Genomic DNA, 17,968 nt, shown 5'->3' with positions numbered 1-17,968 from the left:
GTAGCCGAATAAAAGTCGAAAGTCATTATATAACATATACTAAGCTCTAAAGGCTAACATTCTAAATCATGGATGGGAACTTACCCACTCGACCACACTAATAATAGACAACAGTGCTCAGAGGCTCGTTTTCATAGAGGGCCACATTTTACTACCATGTTATCAGGACTTCAATGTTTCCGTATTAAATTAAAAAAAAGGACTGTTTACATCAAAATTTGATTTTATTAAGATATTATGTAGTACATTATGGTTCATTTTACCTTTGAATAAAATGAAAGGACTGCATGACAATCAAGATCAGCTCAAAGAGCAATCATCACAAACAATGCAAAACTTTATAATTTTGTATAAAACTAGTGCCAAATTCATAAAAATGCTATAACCAAATATTTGTAAACAAAATGTATAAAATGTTAAATGTATCTTAAAAACAGTGGCATGGTGGCTTATTGGCAGCACTGTCGCCTCACACCTCCAGTTGGCTGATTCCCGCCTCGAGTCTGTGTGCATGGAGTTTGCATGTTTCCAATTTGCCTGTGTGTTAATGAGTGTATGTGTGTGCCATACGATGGAATTGCACCATGCCTGGGTGTACCCTGTCTAAGTCTCCTTGTCCTAAGTCACCTGGGATAGGCTTCAAGCCACTACTTTGAGTAATCTCCATGCATGCTCATCCATGATGTTTTTCCGACTACCTTTCTTGTGAAGTTCATGGTTCTGCACTATCCTTCTAGATTTTAATAATGTGATGGACAATTTAAGCCAATCCAGCAGTCTCCTTATTTATTTATTTTTATTTAATAATTTATTAATGTTTTCATATTTCTTATACTTGCACTTCTAATATACATTTTTGTCAAAGTAGTGTTTTATATGAGTTATGGAGATTGGGACTGTTGTATCCATAGTTTTCATGATTTTACCAAAACTACAACATTTGAGAGCACGGTGGCAGAATCAGGAGATCAGCATTAACCTTCTGTTTATTTTTCTTTTGTACAAAAACACATCTTGCTATACCATGCTCCCTATAATGGCTGTTACAAATATGACCGTAATACACACAAGTATGCATAAAAGCCTAATAATCTCAATACATAACATACTTCTTCCCCCTGAAAAACAGATTAGGATTCAAGTTTTAAGTTTTATTGTCATATGCACAGTAAATAAACATGTTTCCCCCATATAATGAAATTCTTTCTTTGCTGGGAACTTACCCCAAAGACCACCACAAAAATATTAATAAAATGGAATAAAAATAAATATAGGTATAAAAAGAATAGCTATAAAAAAAAGGATATATATCAAACACCGAATTAAAAGCAGAACATAAAAAATATGAAAAAAATATGAAATAAGTATCAAAATATTTTTTTTTTAAAAGTATATATACTGTAACCAGTACGTAGTGTGCAAATTATGCAAGTGTTTGGAAAAGTCCATAGTATGTTTATAAAAAAAAAGAAAGTCCACAGTGTATGTGCAAAGCAGCAATTGTGCAAATGATTATTCGTTATTATTATTGTGCAGATTGTGCAAAGTCTGCAATGAATGTCCTAAGACCTGTGTCAGTAGTCAGAAATAGTTGAAGAATTGTAAACTCCTGTCAGCTATTTAGGAGTCTGATGGAAGTGGGAAAGAATGAGTTCTTTAGCCTGAAAGTCCTGCATCTCACACTTCTGTATCTCCAGCCTGAGGGAAGAGGTGAGAACAGTTCTCCTGAGAACTCTGAGATGGCCTGCAGGGATAGCAACAAAGTCATTGTGATCTTTTTCAGCAGTCTTCACCACTCTCTGCATGTGTTTGCAGTCCAAAACAGTAGTACTGCTGTACCATAACGGTGATGCAGCTGGTCAGAATGCTTTTGATCGTGCATCTGTAGAAGTTGCTGGTGAAATCTCTTAACCAGATTTGTGGTGTTAGGTGTCCAAGTGAGGTCATCATTGATATTTAAAGCTGTTCACCCACTCCAATTCGAGCTCCCAGATGAACAGTGGTCGATGACATCCTTTCTCCTTCCTCATGTCCACTATCAGTTCCTTTGTATTGTCCGTGTTGAAGAAGGGGTTGTTATCCTCACACTATGTCACCAGACTGGCCACCTTTGTCCTATAAATCACTTTGTCTACACCAGTGATGCATCCCATCACAGCAGTCTCACCTGCAAAATTTAGGATGATATTGTCCATGTGAGATGTGATGCAGTCGTAAACAGGGTGTAGAGGTTAGGGCTTAGGGCATATCCCTGTGGAATGCCCATCTTTGCAATATACTGGCTGAGGTCCTATTTCCAATCCCGAGAGACTGGGGCCTGCCAGTCAGAAAGTCTCAAGAGTCACAGAGTGTAGGGTGCAGTGTAGGCAGTTGATGGGTGAGTTTGTTGGGGACAACTATGTTAAAAGCAGAATTTTAGTCTACAAAGAGCAAAAGAGCATCCTGATGTAAGACTTTTTATTTTCCAGGTAGGAAAAGAAATGATGGTGAGTCAGCAACAGCATCTGAGATTGACCTGTTGGGCCAGTAGGCAAAGTGCAGGGGATGCACTGTATCTGGTATGCTGTTCTAAATGTGGGCCAGAACCACTGTCTTAAAGTATCTCATGATGATTGAAGTGAGTGCTACTAGCCTATAGTCTTTCAAACGGGTACGTAGGCTTTTTTCTTGAAGCAGGTGGAAATGGTGCATCGGCTGAGGGAAAAGTTGAAGATGGAGGTGAAAACTTTAGCCAGCATTTTTGTAGTCTGTCACATTGCCTGATTTAAATGCAAATCGGCCAGAATGAAGCATGTGGCATTGCTGACTATTTATCTAGGGTTTCTGGTTGGGGAACCTCCTGACTTGTATGGTAGGCACAATATTGTCAACACAGGTGCTGACGAACCCAGTCACATAGCATAATCGTGTATGCTGACAGAAGAGTCCCCCAGAGTGGCTTTAGCTGTAAATAGATCCCTGTTTGTTTGAGAAAATCAGTCCTGCAGGGTGCTTTCAGTCTCTGGTGTCCAGACTTCGACTTGTTTGGTGACAGGATTTGTTTGTTTTAGTCTTTGCCTGCAGACTGGATAAAAGAACCGAGAAATGTGATCCAAATGTCCGAAGTGGTGGCGAGGTACAGCCCTTTATGTACTGCATTTGTTGCTACTGTATAATGTGTTTTTATGACGATTGGGAATGTCTACATGCTGATAATATTTAGGATATACAGTCCATAAAGTACACTGGGTAAAGTCATCTGCATTAATTAAAACAGTGTCTGGATGAGCCTAATGGTGGTGAAGCTAATGCTTCTATATAGTTAGCTTGCGGGGAGATGTAAACAGCAGGCAAAAATTCAGCAGTAAATTCCTTGAGTGTAGATAGTTGGGACAGCATTTTAGCAGAAAAAACTGCTCCAAATCTGGCAAACAGTGTTTACTGTATAAACAATCTGTATGTCTCTGACCCATGAGTTGTTAATAAGAACACACACGCCTTCACCTTTAGCCTTACCGGAGGCTGCGGTCCGGTTTCCTCTGTATGAAGTGAGTGTGTTCCTGAACAGCGCATTCCGGGTTGCGGGTTTTAAATTAATTTGATGCGGCCAGCTACAGAAAGCCAGTGCAAGGAGCAGAGAAGTAGGGTTGTGTGGGAGAACTTGGAAAGGTTGAAAACAAGACATGCTGCTGCATTCTGGATCAGCTGAAGAGGACGAATGGTGGCCAGAGACAAACCTGCCAGAAATGAATTGCAGTAGTCCAGTCTTGAAATAACAAAGGACTGAACAAACCCCTGAGTACCCAAGCAATACCAATGGCTTAGACCAATAATGAGCTGACAACGTAGTCTTTATCAAGTTATAAGATTTAGACACAGGCTTTTCTGGCTGTACAAGGCAGCACAGCAACTTAAATGTCTTAGCTCCCATTACACTTACAGTTATTTAAAATTGCTATGACAGTTTTTTTCAAAACATTTAACAAGTTTCCTAAACTCTTAACACGGTTAGCACAACATCCGTCTTTGTAGGCTATACAATTAACAATTTTTTTTTTTTTTGCTTTGATACAAAATGCATACTGTACACACCAATTTAAAATGCTTGAACTTTTGCAGTCATGCTTGTCATTTTACAGTCAAATTTACAAATGCTTTCACACTGTATGTCAGAACAGATAACATCATGTTCTAAACATAACTTATTTAGGCTAAAGTCAAAGTGAACAGCTGTTCATATTGTGAATTGAAACACAAATATATTCCCTGTATTTTATTCCATTACCAATAAGAAACAGCTTATTGCTGTTATGCAAATATATAAATCACAGCTGATTCCCATCTAGGAACCACACTCAGGTGTTGAAGTTTTTCCAATCACATGATCATGTGTTCTAAAAGAGGACTCTTTGGGCTAATCTTGTGTGGAAAAGGAACAATATAGAGCAACAGAAACAAAGAAAGAAAGAAATGCCTGCACAAGGGAGAGAAAGACGAGTACCAGGACAATTAAGAGGAGTGGGGCAAGGTATTGGGAGAGGAGTTAGAATGCGTGGTGGCGCTCAAAGAAGGACCAGAGCTAGGGTAACTGATCAAATAAGAGCTAATGTCATAAACCATGGCCTATCATACAGAGAGGCTGGTGAATGAGTACAGCCAAATCTCAGCTGGGACACAGTGGCATCCATTGTCCATATTTACAGAGAAACCAACAGGTAGGAGACCACTTGGGACAGGTGGGAGACCACTTGCCAAAATATGTTATCACATGGGATAATGTGGCATTCCACCATTCCCGTGCAGTCACAGCCTGATGAGAGCATGTGGCCAAATGCAGAAGACTTAAATAATAATAAAAGATAATAAGAATTAAAGATTAAAGAATAAAAGATTACTTTTTTTTATTATAATTCCGGTGCTTTTTCTGTTTGTATATATTGCAGTAATGTCCTTTTGCACTGTACATTTTACATTTTTTTTCAATTGCTTAGACACTAAAATTAAAACTTTCTCACAATTAACAAATCGTTATACTCAAGGAGCAAAACACCGGCCTAGATTTGCAAAACTGTAAGCACATTTTCAGCTTCACACTTTTTGCAAAACATAACACAGTGATTTGCAAAACACTAAACACACTTAACATACATTACACACAAAAATCTATCATGAAGTCACTTCCTTGCAATACCAAAGCACTGACTGTCAAATTACCGCACCGTCCAACCAATTGGTTCAACACAGTCATCAGGTGTGCAAACACTTGTTTGCTTAATTGTAGACACACCAATCAGGTGTTTAAGCACTATAAAAAGGCAACAGGCAAGTTCACCTGTCTTCAACAAAAATGGACAGTGTCGGAAGATGAGGAGGAGTACGGATGAGAGGGGGAATCCGGAGAGAACAAGGTGGAGGAAGAGGCCAAGGTAGGGGAAGAGGAAGAGGGAGAGGAAGATCTAGAGGAGGGGTAGGACATGCACAAAGAAGAAGACAACCAAATCTTTGTAACGAAATTCGTACTACAATTGTGAATCATGTAATAAACCACGGACTAACACTGAGGGAGGCTGGACTGAGAGTACAGCCTAACCTAAGAGCACAGGTGAGAAACTTATCTTCTGTCAACAGAAAATCCAGAGCTTACTGCATGTACTATATCAACGGTTTTGGTATGTATTCATGTTTCATTTTACAGTAAGCTACATGTATTTTGTTTGCCCAACATAGGATTAAACGTCGAGAACACCAAGGAGGGAGGCGCCCTATATTCACACAGGAGCAAGAAAGAGAGATCACAAACCTTGTTTTGGCCAATAATGCAATCAGACTTTGAGAAATTCAAGCCTACATTGTCAATGATCACCAAATTTTCAATAATGTCCTACAGGTCTTTCTGTCAACAATAGGCCGTATCCTTAAAAAAACATCAAGTTGTGATGAAACAATTGTATAAAGTGCCATTTGAAAGAAATTCAGACAGGGTGAAAGTCCTGCGGGATGAATATGTGGCGGTATGTTTTGTTCACTGACTGTAGTATTGTGTACTGCACACATAACCTTTTTACAGTACATGTAATTTTACTGTATAGCATACCTACAGTATATTGATAATGCAATGTGATATTTTGCTGTATTTCAGAGATTTTTGCGAATGGATGTGGAAGAAGTCCCGCATGAGTTTATATACATTGATGAAGCTGGATTTAACCTGACAACAGTGAGAAGAAGGGGAAGAAACATCCTTGGCCACAGGGCTATCGTCAATGTACCAGGGCAACGTGGGGGTAAAATTACCCTTTGTGCTGCCATTACACAGAATGGGGTCCTCCACCGCCATGCCAACTTGGGTCCTTACAACACTGACCTCATTCTTACATTTTTAGACCGATTACACAATATTATCACAGCAGCAAACCAAAGGGACCAGATGCAATACATTGTCGTCTGGGACAATGTGGCTTTCCATCGTTCTGCCCAGGTCCAAAACTGGTTTCATCAACACCCACAATTTACAGTTCACTACCTTCCACCATACTCCCCCTTCCTAAACCCCATCGAAGAGTTCTTTTCAGCATGGCGGTGGAAGGTTTATGATCTCCGGCCCTATGTCCAGATGGCCCTCATTCAAGCTATGGAGGAAGCATGTGATCAAATTGAAGCAGCATCCATACAAGGGTGGATTCGTCACTCCAAAAGATTATTCTCACGTTGCCTTGCAAATTAATATATAGCCTGTGATGTTGACGAGGCCCTGTGGCCAGATCCAGCTAGGTGGGGAGATGTTTAGGGTTTTATTTTTTATTTTTATTCTGTACTGAACTGGATATGTAATTTGTTACAGTATTATGGTAAGCTTACAGTACAATGATATGTTTAGTAATACCATATGGAAACTGTAAAAATGTTTTGTTACGTAGGAATGTTTTGTTCAAATGTTCAGTATTGACTGACTTGAGTACATGAAAAGAAATAAATATGTTCATCAAGGTGCAGTACTTGTCTCGTGTGTTGTGTTTGGTCAATATATTCATGTTCTTTATCAATATCTCAAAAAAGAGAAAAAAAATCAAACCACAAGATTGAGCACAGCAGTGTGTAATTGGTTCAAACAGAATCCTACTGTATGAACCATGTGAGAAAGTTGGCACATTTTTTTTGCCAGTGCAGTAGCCATTACCTTAATTGGCCATCTTTATTTTTCTTTTGTACAAAAAACATTTTAAATACTACAGATGTCTCTTAATAGAAATCTCAGACAGGATTTACAATGAGAAACACATTTCTGTTTTGCAGGTTGTCAAAATCTTGCATCATGATGCTTCATGTCAGGATTTATTATCACACACTGAATACCTTAGGATGTTAAAAGCAAGCTGATGCCATTTTTCTTTGAATGCATTTTGTTTTACAGTCACACACTCTCTGCAGTACATATACACTGCAGTTACACCAGGAATAAATTTCCCAGAATTTACCATTGTGGGTCAGGTGGATGGACAGCAGTTTAACTTTTACCACAGTAAAATCAGGAGAATGATCCCAAAAACAGAGTGGATACTGAAGAATGATGCTAAAGATCCAGAGTACTGGAACAGAAACACACAGATTGCTCAGGATTCTCAGGAGATCTTCAAAGTCAATGTGGGTACAGCAATGCAGCGTTTTAATCAGACAAAAGGTAAACACACTTGCTTCTCTTGGCTTTCCAATGACGCAAAGAAATTTTGAAAACACCCGGACTTATATGCAACTTGCTGGCATTCGTTTTGGCCTACGCACGTATCCCCCTGAATGCCTCGAAAAAATGTTATTACAGTTTTTGACCGTTGCTTGAACACGTTTTGCAAAACTTGGCTCATCATGTCAAAACTCTACACACAAGCAAATAAGACACAACACTGGGAAAAAAACCATTCACATCTATGTCAAATTGAAACTCTGCTATCAAAACCTAACAATCCTTTGTCAAAATGTCGCTCTATTGACAAAATGAAACCCACTTGCATCATATGAATACACTTACAAATCAGCAGCAACACACTAGTCTACTTTATATAAAACACGGCAGGTTTTTGTTTGCACTGTTTTTTTTCAGTTCCACAGAAGGCACGTTTTCACAACACCTAAAAAATGAAATACGAAATACTGTACATTACAGTTGTGTACTTTACAGTACAGTAAATTCAGTTAAAGTAACAATAAAACAAATAATACACTACTGTAAAGACAGAAAAACACAATTGTGCATAAGTGGACTTATGGATCCTGCCGTCTGTTGGGGTCTGGACACAGGATCTCATCAACATCACAAGCAATGTCTTCTCTTGCTAAGCATCGGGGAAAATATCCCCTTGTGTGCCGAATCCATCCATGGATTGACTTTACCTCAATGTCTCCGCAGGCCTGTTCCATTGCCTGCAGAAGAGGCATGCGGGCATGTGGTTGGCGGTCATATACTCGCCATCTCCAAGCGGAAAAAAACTCTTCTATAGGGTTGAGAAATGGCAAGTAAGGGGGCAAATACACAACTTCAAATTGATCATGGTTGGTGAACCAGTTCCGGACGATAGCAGCCCGATGGAAACTGAGATTATCCCAGACAGCAACAAACCTGGGCTGCTCTGGTCTGTCCTGTACAACTGCATCATGAAGTGCATCTACAGTAGAAATGTGTTGCGCATTATATGGACCCAGTTTGGAATGATGGTGCAGTAGCCCTCGGAGGTTTATGGCGGCCCCGGGACGTGGACAATCGCCCTTTGGCCAAGTATATTACATCCCCGTCGTCTACTTATGCTAAGGTTGAATCCGGATGTCATTACTCAAAACACACAACTACACTACTACACATACAGAACCGCCCCATCCCACCACACAGGTACCTGTGTAGCTTTCCGAATATATCTATGTGGTACTGATCAAATGGTACATATTCAGCTTTTACTGGACTGCACCCATTCTGTATTGTAAATGTAAAGGACTGTAACACTTACCTGTATATATTCATGTCGAAGTCCTTTGACCCTGACACTGTTCCTCTCAAATAGGACCCTGTACAGTTGCTTCATGGTCATGTTGTGCTTTACCAGGATGCGTCTGATAGTGGTAATGCTTACTCGATTTATGTTGTTGAATACAGTACCTGCCTATCTTCAAGTATTTGTTGCTGTAGCTGGTGGAGACGGATTGCATTGTTTGTTCTTACTAGGTTCACAATGACTAGTTCCTGCTGTTGTGTGAACAGGCGCTGGCGCCAACCCCCAGTAGGTCTTCTAGCCATTCTGTGGAAAAATGCAACCACAAATTGTTATTGGTTTGCTTCTTTTTTACAGTACTGTATATACTGTACTTTACTGTGTATACCATACATAGTACTGAAAAATCTCAACACGTTATCATCGTATGTTTCACAAAACTACTACTTTTGTTTAAAAAGCAGAACTAGTCACCCTGAAATACAGTAAATGCTATACGGCAATGTGATATGGTACAGTATTGTAAATACTCTAGATACAGTCTGAGTAGAGTAGAGAGTTGAAGACATACCTGTTTTTCAGTCGGAATGTCCTTATTATGGATGAAACTGTGAAACAGCTTAGATTAGGGTGGACTCTCTGCTCAGCTTCCCTAATAGTCAGGCCATGGTTTATGACATGGTCCACCAAAGTGGCTCTTATGTCATCAGAAATAATGGTCCTTGCATGGCCTCTTCGACCACTTCCTCCTCTCTCTCTCTCTCTCTCTCTCTGTCTTCATCTTCCTTTACCTCTGCCTCTAGCTCTCCCTGCTTCCATGCTTGCAAAGTTCTCAAAATGGCTTAAGTGAGGTTTTTGTAGCTGGCTGATTGGTGTTCCATTTTGTAAGTAAGTATTTTCAGGTGTGTGTCTAAGTATTTTCAATTGCCCAATGTGTTTTGTATTTTGAATAGATGTGTTTTCCAATGGTTGTTACATGGTGCGGTATGGAGAGCCGCACCACGAGATGTTATACAGTATGATTTATAAGATCCCTGACGCAGGGCTTTAGAGGGAATCAGTGAAATAGGACGTTGTGAGAGTGCTTGTGATACACACGGAAAGATCTTCTCATTTGGAGATAGCGTGGGATTATTCATTAAGAGAACTTAAAATGAAACAAATGAAAACTACTAACACAAAATAAACAGAGCTCCGCAGTCTATGTAAGAATGGACGGGGCCCTGGAAAACAAAACAAAAACTATATCCTCTTGGGGCGTTCGCCCTTACCGAGGATTTATGAGGAGAGAGGGGTTGTATTTTATGCACACTAATACTTAAGCGGAGAGCGCACGCTACATGGCTGCGTGACGCTCTCTCCTTCTCTCTTTCTCTCACCGGCGTCTTGAGGAGGCAGAGGTTGGGACTTTGCCTCTGTCTTTCTTTGCGCGCCTGTCTTGTCCTTTCTTTTCTTTGTCTTGGCCCTGATACCTTACCGGTGCTACCTAATATTTGCACGAAGTAGGGAGGTATCAGGACCCTTATATAGACGTGGTGCCAGGTGCGGCTCGTTTAGGCTGATTGCCTGACGGCGGCGTTGCCTGGCAGCCGTATGCATAAATGGCCACGTCTTTGCCTGTTCAGAAGTCCGCATGGTAGCAGCCTGCAGATCTGCCCGTTCTGAACAGTTTAAGAGCGGCTCTGCCTTTCGCGCGAGCCGCATCGTTACAGTACCCTCCCCTCCCCCCCCCCAGACGGCTCCTGAGGTCCGAGAGTCAATGGACCTAACGAAACTCTTTAGTAGGTTTGGGGTCCAGTGTATCCTGAGCGCGGAGCACTCGAGGGGGTTTGGGCGCCCCCAAGGCAGCTTCGGACGCACTGACATCCCCAGCTCATAACAGAGTGGGTCGACCAGTCAATGCGAGGGTTGTGACGTTGAAGCCAGGGGAGGCCCAGCACTACTCTCTGTTTTGGCACCTGGGTTACCAGAAAAGAAATTCGCTCAGAGTGACGTCCGAGCCATAGTATGACTGGGGCGGTCCTCTGCGTTACGCACCCCGACTTAATTGGCTGGCTAGCCAGGGAGACCAACGGGATGGCAGAAGGGAGCGAGCAAACTGGAATGCCACATGCTGCAGCTAGCCTCCCGTCAATAAAATTTCCCGTGGCTCCCGAATCAATGAGCACCTCTGTTCTGGCTCTCCGGATCCCGGTCCCTGAGAGCGTGGCTGGAAGAAAGAGCCCTCCATGACGGAGTCTTGACTTTTGGGTCCTACCTGACCTTCCCCTCCTGGGGTGACCCTGTCTGTGGCTTGCTGCGCCACGGGCGTCACTTGCCACCTGGGAGCCCCATGGGCTGCTACGCAGAGGGACAAGCCTGGCAACGCCTATCTGCATGGGCTCTCCCATATCGTCCAGCTCTAGCTCCTCAGGCTCAAAATCAGGGATGGGATATGAAGCCTCAGGCTCTGTCTCCATGAGCAGAGGTGAGGCTTTGCGCCTATAGCCGGGGGAGTGACCGGTTCGGCGCTTAGGACGGCTTTCGTTGGGTGGAGGAGATGTTCCCCGCCTGGACCCGCCGAAACGTCTGGCCTGACGTTTACGCAGGCGGTTATCCACCCGGATGGCTAGCCTATAAAATTCTTCCAGATCCTGTGGAGGATCACGTAAGGCTAGCTCATCCTTTAGCTGCCCGGAGAGCCCTTGAGTCATTCCACCCCGAGCTGGCGGCCCGGGTATGAAACTCGACTGTGTAATCGGCAACTGATCGCCCCTCTTGACAAATGGAAAGGAGGGGCGACAGTACACTACTCGCCGTATGCGGATGGTGGAAAGTGGCCCTAAGTGCCTCAACAAAGGCACTTAGGGTGGCGTGTTTAGAGAGGAGGTGCTGCCACACTGCAGTAGACCACTCTAGTGCTCTGCTTGTGAGCAGAGACACCATAAATGCAACCTTCGCCCGTTCTGATGGAAATTGGGAAGGTTGCAGCTCGAATATGAGTGAGCACTGCAGGATGAAGGCATTACACCTCTCTGACTCGCCCGCGTACGGCTGTGGTGAAGGTAGTCGAGTCTCTGCCACCAAGTGGGGTAGTTGATCCACTGATCCGGGGGCAGCTCGAGGCGCGCGCCACTTCCGGGTTTCCATCTGGCCGCGAGTCGATTCCGGAGTCGACTCGCGGCCAGATGGAAACCTGGAAGTGCCGCGCGCCTCGAGCTGCCCAAAAATTAACTCGAGGCGCTTATTAACATCGTTAGTGCTTGCTCGTGCCTATCAAGCACTCTCGCTTGACCCTATACTATTTCCTGCATCCTCTCCAAGCCCGCGGGCTCTACTGATGGTGCTATATTCTGTTACGTGGCACTTTTGTTTAAGGTATGGTTACACTTTGTTTAAGGTATAGTAACAACAACTTCAAGTTACGTTACTTTGGTTTAAGCATGTGTCAATAGTGTTCAAGCAATGGGTAAAAACTGTAAAGTTTTGAAGTCTGTACTCAAACCATGTGGCATTACCCTAAACAGTCAGTTTGTGTTTAAAAACCCTTAAAATGTGGCTGAATTCAAACAATTCTGCAAAGACAAGGGTAAAAAAATTCCTCCATTGCAAGTAATCGCAAGTTTTCATTAAAAACTTGATCTCAGTCATTTAAGTGTGCCAAATTTGCAAAACAAAAATAAATCAGAAAGCGGGCAAATAGTTGTTCACTGCAATGTGTGTGTGTGTGTGTGTGTGTGTGTGTGTGTGTGTGTGTGTGCGTGTGTGTGTGTGTGTGTGTGTGTGTGTGTGTGTCTGTGTGCGTTTGCAGGAGTTCACACAGTTCAGCTGATGTACGGTTGTGAGCTGGATGATGACGGCACCACTAGAGGATACACACAGTACGGTTATGATGGAGAAGATTTTATCAGCTTTGATCTGAAGACTCTCACCTGGATCGCTCCGACACCTCAGGCTCTGATTACCAAGAACAAGTGGGATCCTGATACAGAATATAATAAGGGCAGGAAGAACTATCTAAAGAACACCTGCATAAAATGGTTAAAGAAGTATGTGTCTTATGGCAGAGAGACTCTGGAGAGGAAAGGTGAAATGTGTGATCTGTTACTGAAACTACTGTACACACACACACATAGACACAGATCATTTTACTGGAGGAAAGACCATTTGACATTTCTGAAATTATTTCATGTGTAAAATAAATTTTCTTAGTATCACTTGTAAATGAATAAATCTGATAGTGTTTTTGTTTTTGTAATTTATTGTTTGTCTCTTCAGTTTGTCCCAAGGTGTCAGTGTTCCAGAAACATTCTCCTAGTTCAGAGGTGGTGTGTCACACTACAGGTTTCTTCCCCAAAGCAGTGATGATCACCTGGCAGAAGGACGGAGAGGACGTGTATGAGAATGTGAAGATCAGTGAGACGTTACCCAACCAGGATGGAAGCTTCCAGAGGAGAAGCATTTTGAAAGTCCCAGCTGAGGAGCTGCAGAAACACATCTACACCTGCGTGGTTCAGCATAGCAGCTTATGGGAGGAGTTAGTGCGAGAAGTACCAAAAGGTCCTAATAAACTAGAGCTGTAGAGAGTGAAAGCTGATTTCTTGCTGCAGCAGATAATGAAGTATTAACATAAAGATCCTGTGGTAATGTAGTTCAATAGAGAGAATCAGGTGAATCTCAGGAGAATCATGCTGTTAATCAAATCCTGATAGGTTTAGTAAACATTCTCTTTCAAAGCCATGATCATTATTACAGGGTTCCCCAGCTTTTGCTTCTCTAAGCCTCCACTATCCTGGAATTTTTTTTTCTTTAGACTGTGGAACATGACTATGGGAGGCTATGATTATACTGTGTTAAGTTTTTATTTATTTATTTATACAACTTTAAACAGTAGACAATATCACAAAGCACCTTTTGCGATCCGAAGCTTTTGATTTATTCTGGTTCAGTAAGTCAGAAGTGAAAGCAGAACTTGAGAACCCATAGTTTTCTGGATGACACACAATAAATGAATGAATAGACGGGCAATGTAACTAATTTATTAACATTAAACAAACCAGTTAGTTACCTATCCGTAGAGATTGTGTAGATCTGTTTTTTTATGTATTAATACTTTAGAACAGAACACAGCACAGAAAAGTAAGTAATTAATTCTTTAGTTCTTCATTTAACTGCAAAATTTTATTACTTTAAGTAAATCCACTCAGTTCACTAGCAAAAAACATGAGGATGTTTTATCTTTTAGTAAAACTACATATTATAGTTAATCATCAAATTATTAATGCTAAACTTATATACATTCATACTTATAGAAATAACCACAAACACAACTGTGGGATGATTTATCCATTGGGACAAAACTGTTGAATATGGAGTTATAGCTTTTTTCTAAATCATTCAAAGTTCTCACTTGTATAAACAGAACATTCTGTTGTACAGTAAAATGCTGCCAGTTAGCATTCTTGAGACAAATAAAAAAATTGTACCGATATTTTCTAACAGCTTGTAATACTTGTTTTGCTTCTTTAAATAAATCTTCAAACTGCTAAAATGAAGATGTTATATTTAGCTGTTTAACTGTTGACATTTTTTATGCTTTGTTCAACATTTAGACTCTTCTGCTGTGCTTCTTAACCTCATCACAGTGGTTGGTGCCATGGGTGGGATTATTTTTTGTGTCTTGATTTTTAGGCACCAAAAAATACACAGAGGTAAATGATTACTTGTGTAATAATAATAATAATAATAATAATAATAATAACCACAATACTACAACAACTACTCCTACTACTACTATACATAATAATAATGTTCTTTCTGTTGTGTTTTTGTAGGTGTTGAGGCAGAAGATAATGAGGTAAAAATCTCAACCCCAAAATTTTCTCCATATTTATTTATTAACCCAGATTTTATTTTGGAACAAAGACTACAGGCTTTAATGTCTTTCATAAATCTGGTGAGGGATTTTTAGTACAAATCATATGCACAGTTTATGTAGAGCTAAGGCACTATATTTAGGATGTCGAGGTGGTCGAGGCAGTCATTGTTCCAGTTCATTCCAAAGGTGATGGTTCAGGGGGTTGAGTCCAGTTAGGGCTCTGTGCGGGACACTAGAGTTCTTTTACTTCAACACACTCTCAACACACCATGTCTTCATTGAGCTGGCTTTGTGTAATGCTACAGCACAATAAACCTCTTTTTAAAGGTATGCACTATGCAGAACAATTTGCTTTGCAGTAATATTATTAAAAAATGCATTTATACTTCAACCTCCTCATTTACAGGTCCATTTTATCAACATTATTATATTATTACATTTTAGATTTTGTATTTTAAGGGGAACTCTAACGAGATACAGTGGGGCAAAAGAAGTATTTAGTCAGCCACCAATTGTGCAAGTTTTCGTACTTAAAAAGATGAGAGAGGACTGTCATTTTCATCATAGGTATATCTCAACTATGAGAGACAAAATAAGAAAAAAAATCCAGTAAATCAGATTGGGATTTTTTAATAATTTAATTATATCCAGTCAAAACTGTATATTTATCGAGATGATTAGTTCAACAAGCAAATATAAATAAATGGAAAAATCAGTATCTTATGTGTGTATGATTTCTACTACTTTAATTAAATAATTATGCATACAGTAATATAATGTCTGAATGATGCTCTCTTCTGCTCTACAGTTCTCTGAGAAGAAGATGCTCAAGAGGATGTATGATCAACAGGATTATTCATATGTAGTGTATTCTCCTGTCAGTCAATAACACAGCAGTGTGTGTACTGTACATCATATCACACATTATTTAATCTTTATTAACCTGTAACAGATGTTAATCATGTGTGCAGTGGAAGGAATTCTAACATTTCTAACATCACATGCTATGGGCACATGTTTCAGTCACTAATGGTATAGTGTGTGAAAACTTTATTCCTTTTTCTCATTAAGTGCATTTTTTTGTCTTTTATTTGGATACATTTTTTTATTTTATTAGTTACAGGAAGTCCCTTTTTAAATTTTAATTGATTTCTTTATATTTTGAAGTCTGAGTGGGTAATGTGTGTCACTTGTAGAAAATAATTGACTTAGTTGTGTGCTGTTCATGGAAAATAAATCAACAGCAGTGTGGTGTTTACGTACAATACATTTATGCCTCAAGCTGGGATTATCATCCAGATGGATAAAAGAAAACTATAAAAAATTGTAAAAAATAAGTAATTATTGATTCACTGTATAGCTGAAGACAATAATGTATCAGTAAGTTCCTGAAGTAAGTGGTGTACTGCCCCAGTTTCTGTACTGCCTGTTAGATGAGCCTCACTTTATAGTTTTAGTTGAGAAAATACAGAAATTAAGAAAAGGAGTTGAGAAAATACAGAAATTTAGCTGTACAAACATTCTACATTCTCTACTCCCAGTTAGTAAAGTATAACTTGTAGACTCAGGGCAATATTAAGATCATTTTAAATTTAGCTTTTCTTGTTTTTTTTAACATATGTGGTAGGCAGAGCTTCACAGTCATCTCTTAAACCACAAGTTTTTGTTCAAACACATGGGCTACCTCTCTATTTAATTATCTAATTGTCTGAATGTAATTTTCCAACCACAGAAGTCAAATGCAGTGTTCATGAATGTTCTACGCACTGAATTGCAAAGGGTAATACAAAATACATCAAGTCTTAAAGACACACACCATGAATGTACTTTGGATGTTCACATTTGTAGTATCAGATGTAGTGTCAATCTTAGAGCCTGGCTCAAATTATAACAATGCACTTTGCTGTCCCCATGCTATGACAATAACAAATGGATGAGCTGACTTACTGCTACTTCTGTCTGACTGCTACTTCTGTCTTCTGTAATGACTCTGGTTTCTGAGCTATAATTTTCTTGTTAGGGTTTATAAATTCTCTCCCTGTAAATCTAAAATTAATAAATTCAATTAAATACTGCAAACCATTTTGTGGTGCCAAATGGTGACAGTCTGCCAGTATTAAAGCCACCAGAAGAAACAGACAAAGATGTACCAGCCAATGCACCAGCCAGGCAAGGGCAGTGGCAATGATCCAGATGTTGAGCTGTATAAAATTATCTTTGTAATTACAGCAGATGTTTTCAGGCAGAGGTTTAATTGCACGAAAGAAAACTACTGTATAAACACAATATATGTTTAACTTTTTGGGCTGTTTAGGATATGAAAATGTTGTGGTCTGTATAAATGCTCCCAGGAAGCATCCCCCCATCCTCCAACACGCACACACACACACACACACACAAAACCAGCATTTAATTTGACCAAAAGATCATTTCCTGTTTGTCTCTCGGTTGATACAGTATGGTCAGGTTTAAAACTGTATTTCTGTGCGTCATGGGGAAGTCTTAATAATCTCAATGATGTCTATATATACTGTAGGACAAACACATTACGGCCCTCATAATAAAATCCAAACAGTAAAAAATAGTCAGTACATTTATAAATTGTGTAGTTGAAAACTGTAATTATTTTAAAAAGCACAAATGGAAAACTTTTTTCTGCCCATTTTTTTCGTTCACAGAAATATTAGATTCATAACAAGTTACCAGAATATCAAAATCTATAAAAGGGGGTCAAGCGTTCTTATATTTAGGCTTTGGAATAGCCTTCCAGACGGTGTTCAGGGCTCAGACACAGTCAACAAGTTTAAAAGTAGACTCAAGACACATTTCTTTATTCTGGCATACACATAATTTATTCCATAACTTCCAGTAGGCCTATATCTAAATGCACACTTACTGTATCTAGTGCTGCTAATATCCTGAATGGCATTTACGGTAATGCTTTTCCACCTGTTCTTCCTTTCTCTACCCATCCTGAGGCATCTGGAGATTGTGGCAGCTCCAGTAGGCAGAGGCCAACCCTACTGTATGAGTATCATAAGGCATCCAAAGGAGGACCACCTCCAGCTGTATTCTACATCATGATGGATTGGATCTACACATGCTGATCCAAATCCCCCTCTGTTCTCTGCACTAGCTGACTCATCCCTGTGCTGAA

At 40.2% G+C, this 17,968-nt stretch overlaps 1 protein-coding gene and 1 long non-coding RNA gene across 2 annotated transcripts in view; both read left to right on the top strand.

Annotated features, from left to right (window-relative positions):
- The window catches only part of LOC128509130 (uncharacterized), a 35,647-nt gene extending 19,487 nt beyond the window's left edge, over positions 1 to 16,160 (top strand). Inside the window, exons 5-10 of the mRNA XM_053480714.1 lie at positions 7,391 to 7,657; positions 12,745 to 13,020; positions 13,212 to 13,493; positions 14,546 to 14,644; positions 14,768 to 14,790; positions 15,620 to 16,160. Coding sequence (XP_053336689.1) covers positions 7,391 to 7,657; positions 12,745 to 13,020; positions 13,212 to 13,493; positions 14,546 to 14,644; positions 14,768 to 14,790; positions 15,620 to 15,700 — 1,028 coding nt within the window. The 3' untranslated portion in view covers positions 15,701 to 16,160. The remainder of the gene's footprint in view (positions 1 to 7,390; positions 7,658 to 12,744; positions 13,021 to 13,211; positions 13,494 to 14,545; positions 14,645 to 14,767; positions 14,791 to 15,619) is intronic.
- On the top strand, positions 4,634 to 6,760 carry LOC128509153 (uncharacterized). The gene is made up of 3 exons (XR_008356004.1): positions 4,634 to 5,581; positions 5,707 to 5,990; positions 6,119 to 6,760. It is a non-coding gene; the product is annotated as an uncharacterized LOC128509153 (long non-coding RNA).
- Positions 16,161 to 17,968: the final 1,808 nt, after the last annotated feature.

The sequence above is a fragment of the Clarias gariepinus genome, chromosome 21 (assembly GCF_024256425.1).
Source record: "Clarias gariepinus isolate MV-2021 ecotype Netherlands chromosome 21, CGAR_prim_01v2, whole genome shotgun sequence".
Classification (NCBI taxonomy): Eukaryota; Metazoa; Chordata; class Actinopteri; order Siluriformes; family Clariidae; genus Clarias; species Clarias gariepinus.
This window is presented reverse-complemented; position numbering and strand designations above follow the sequence as displayed.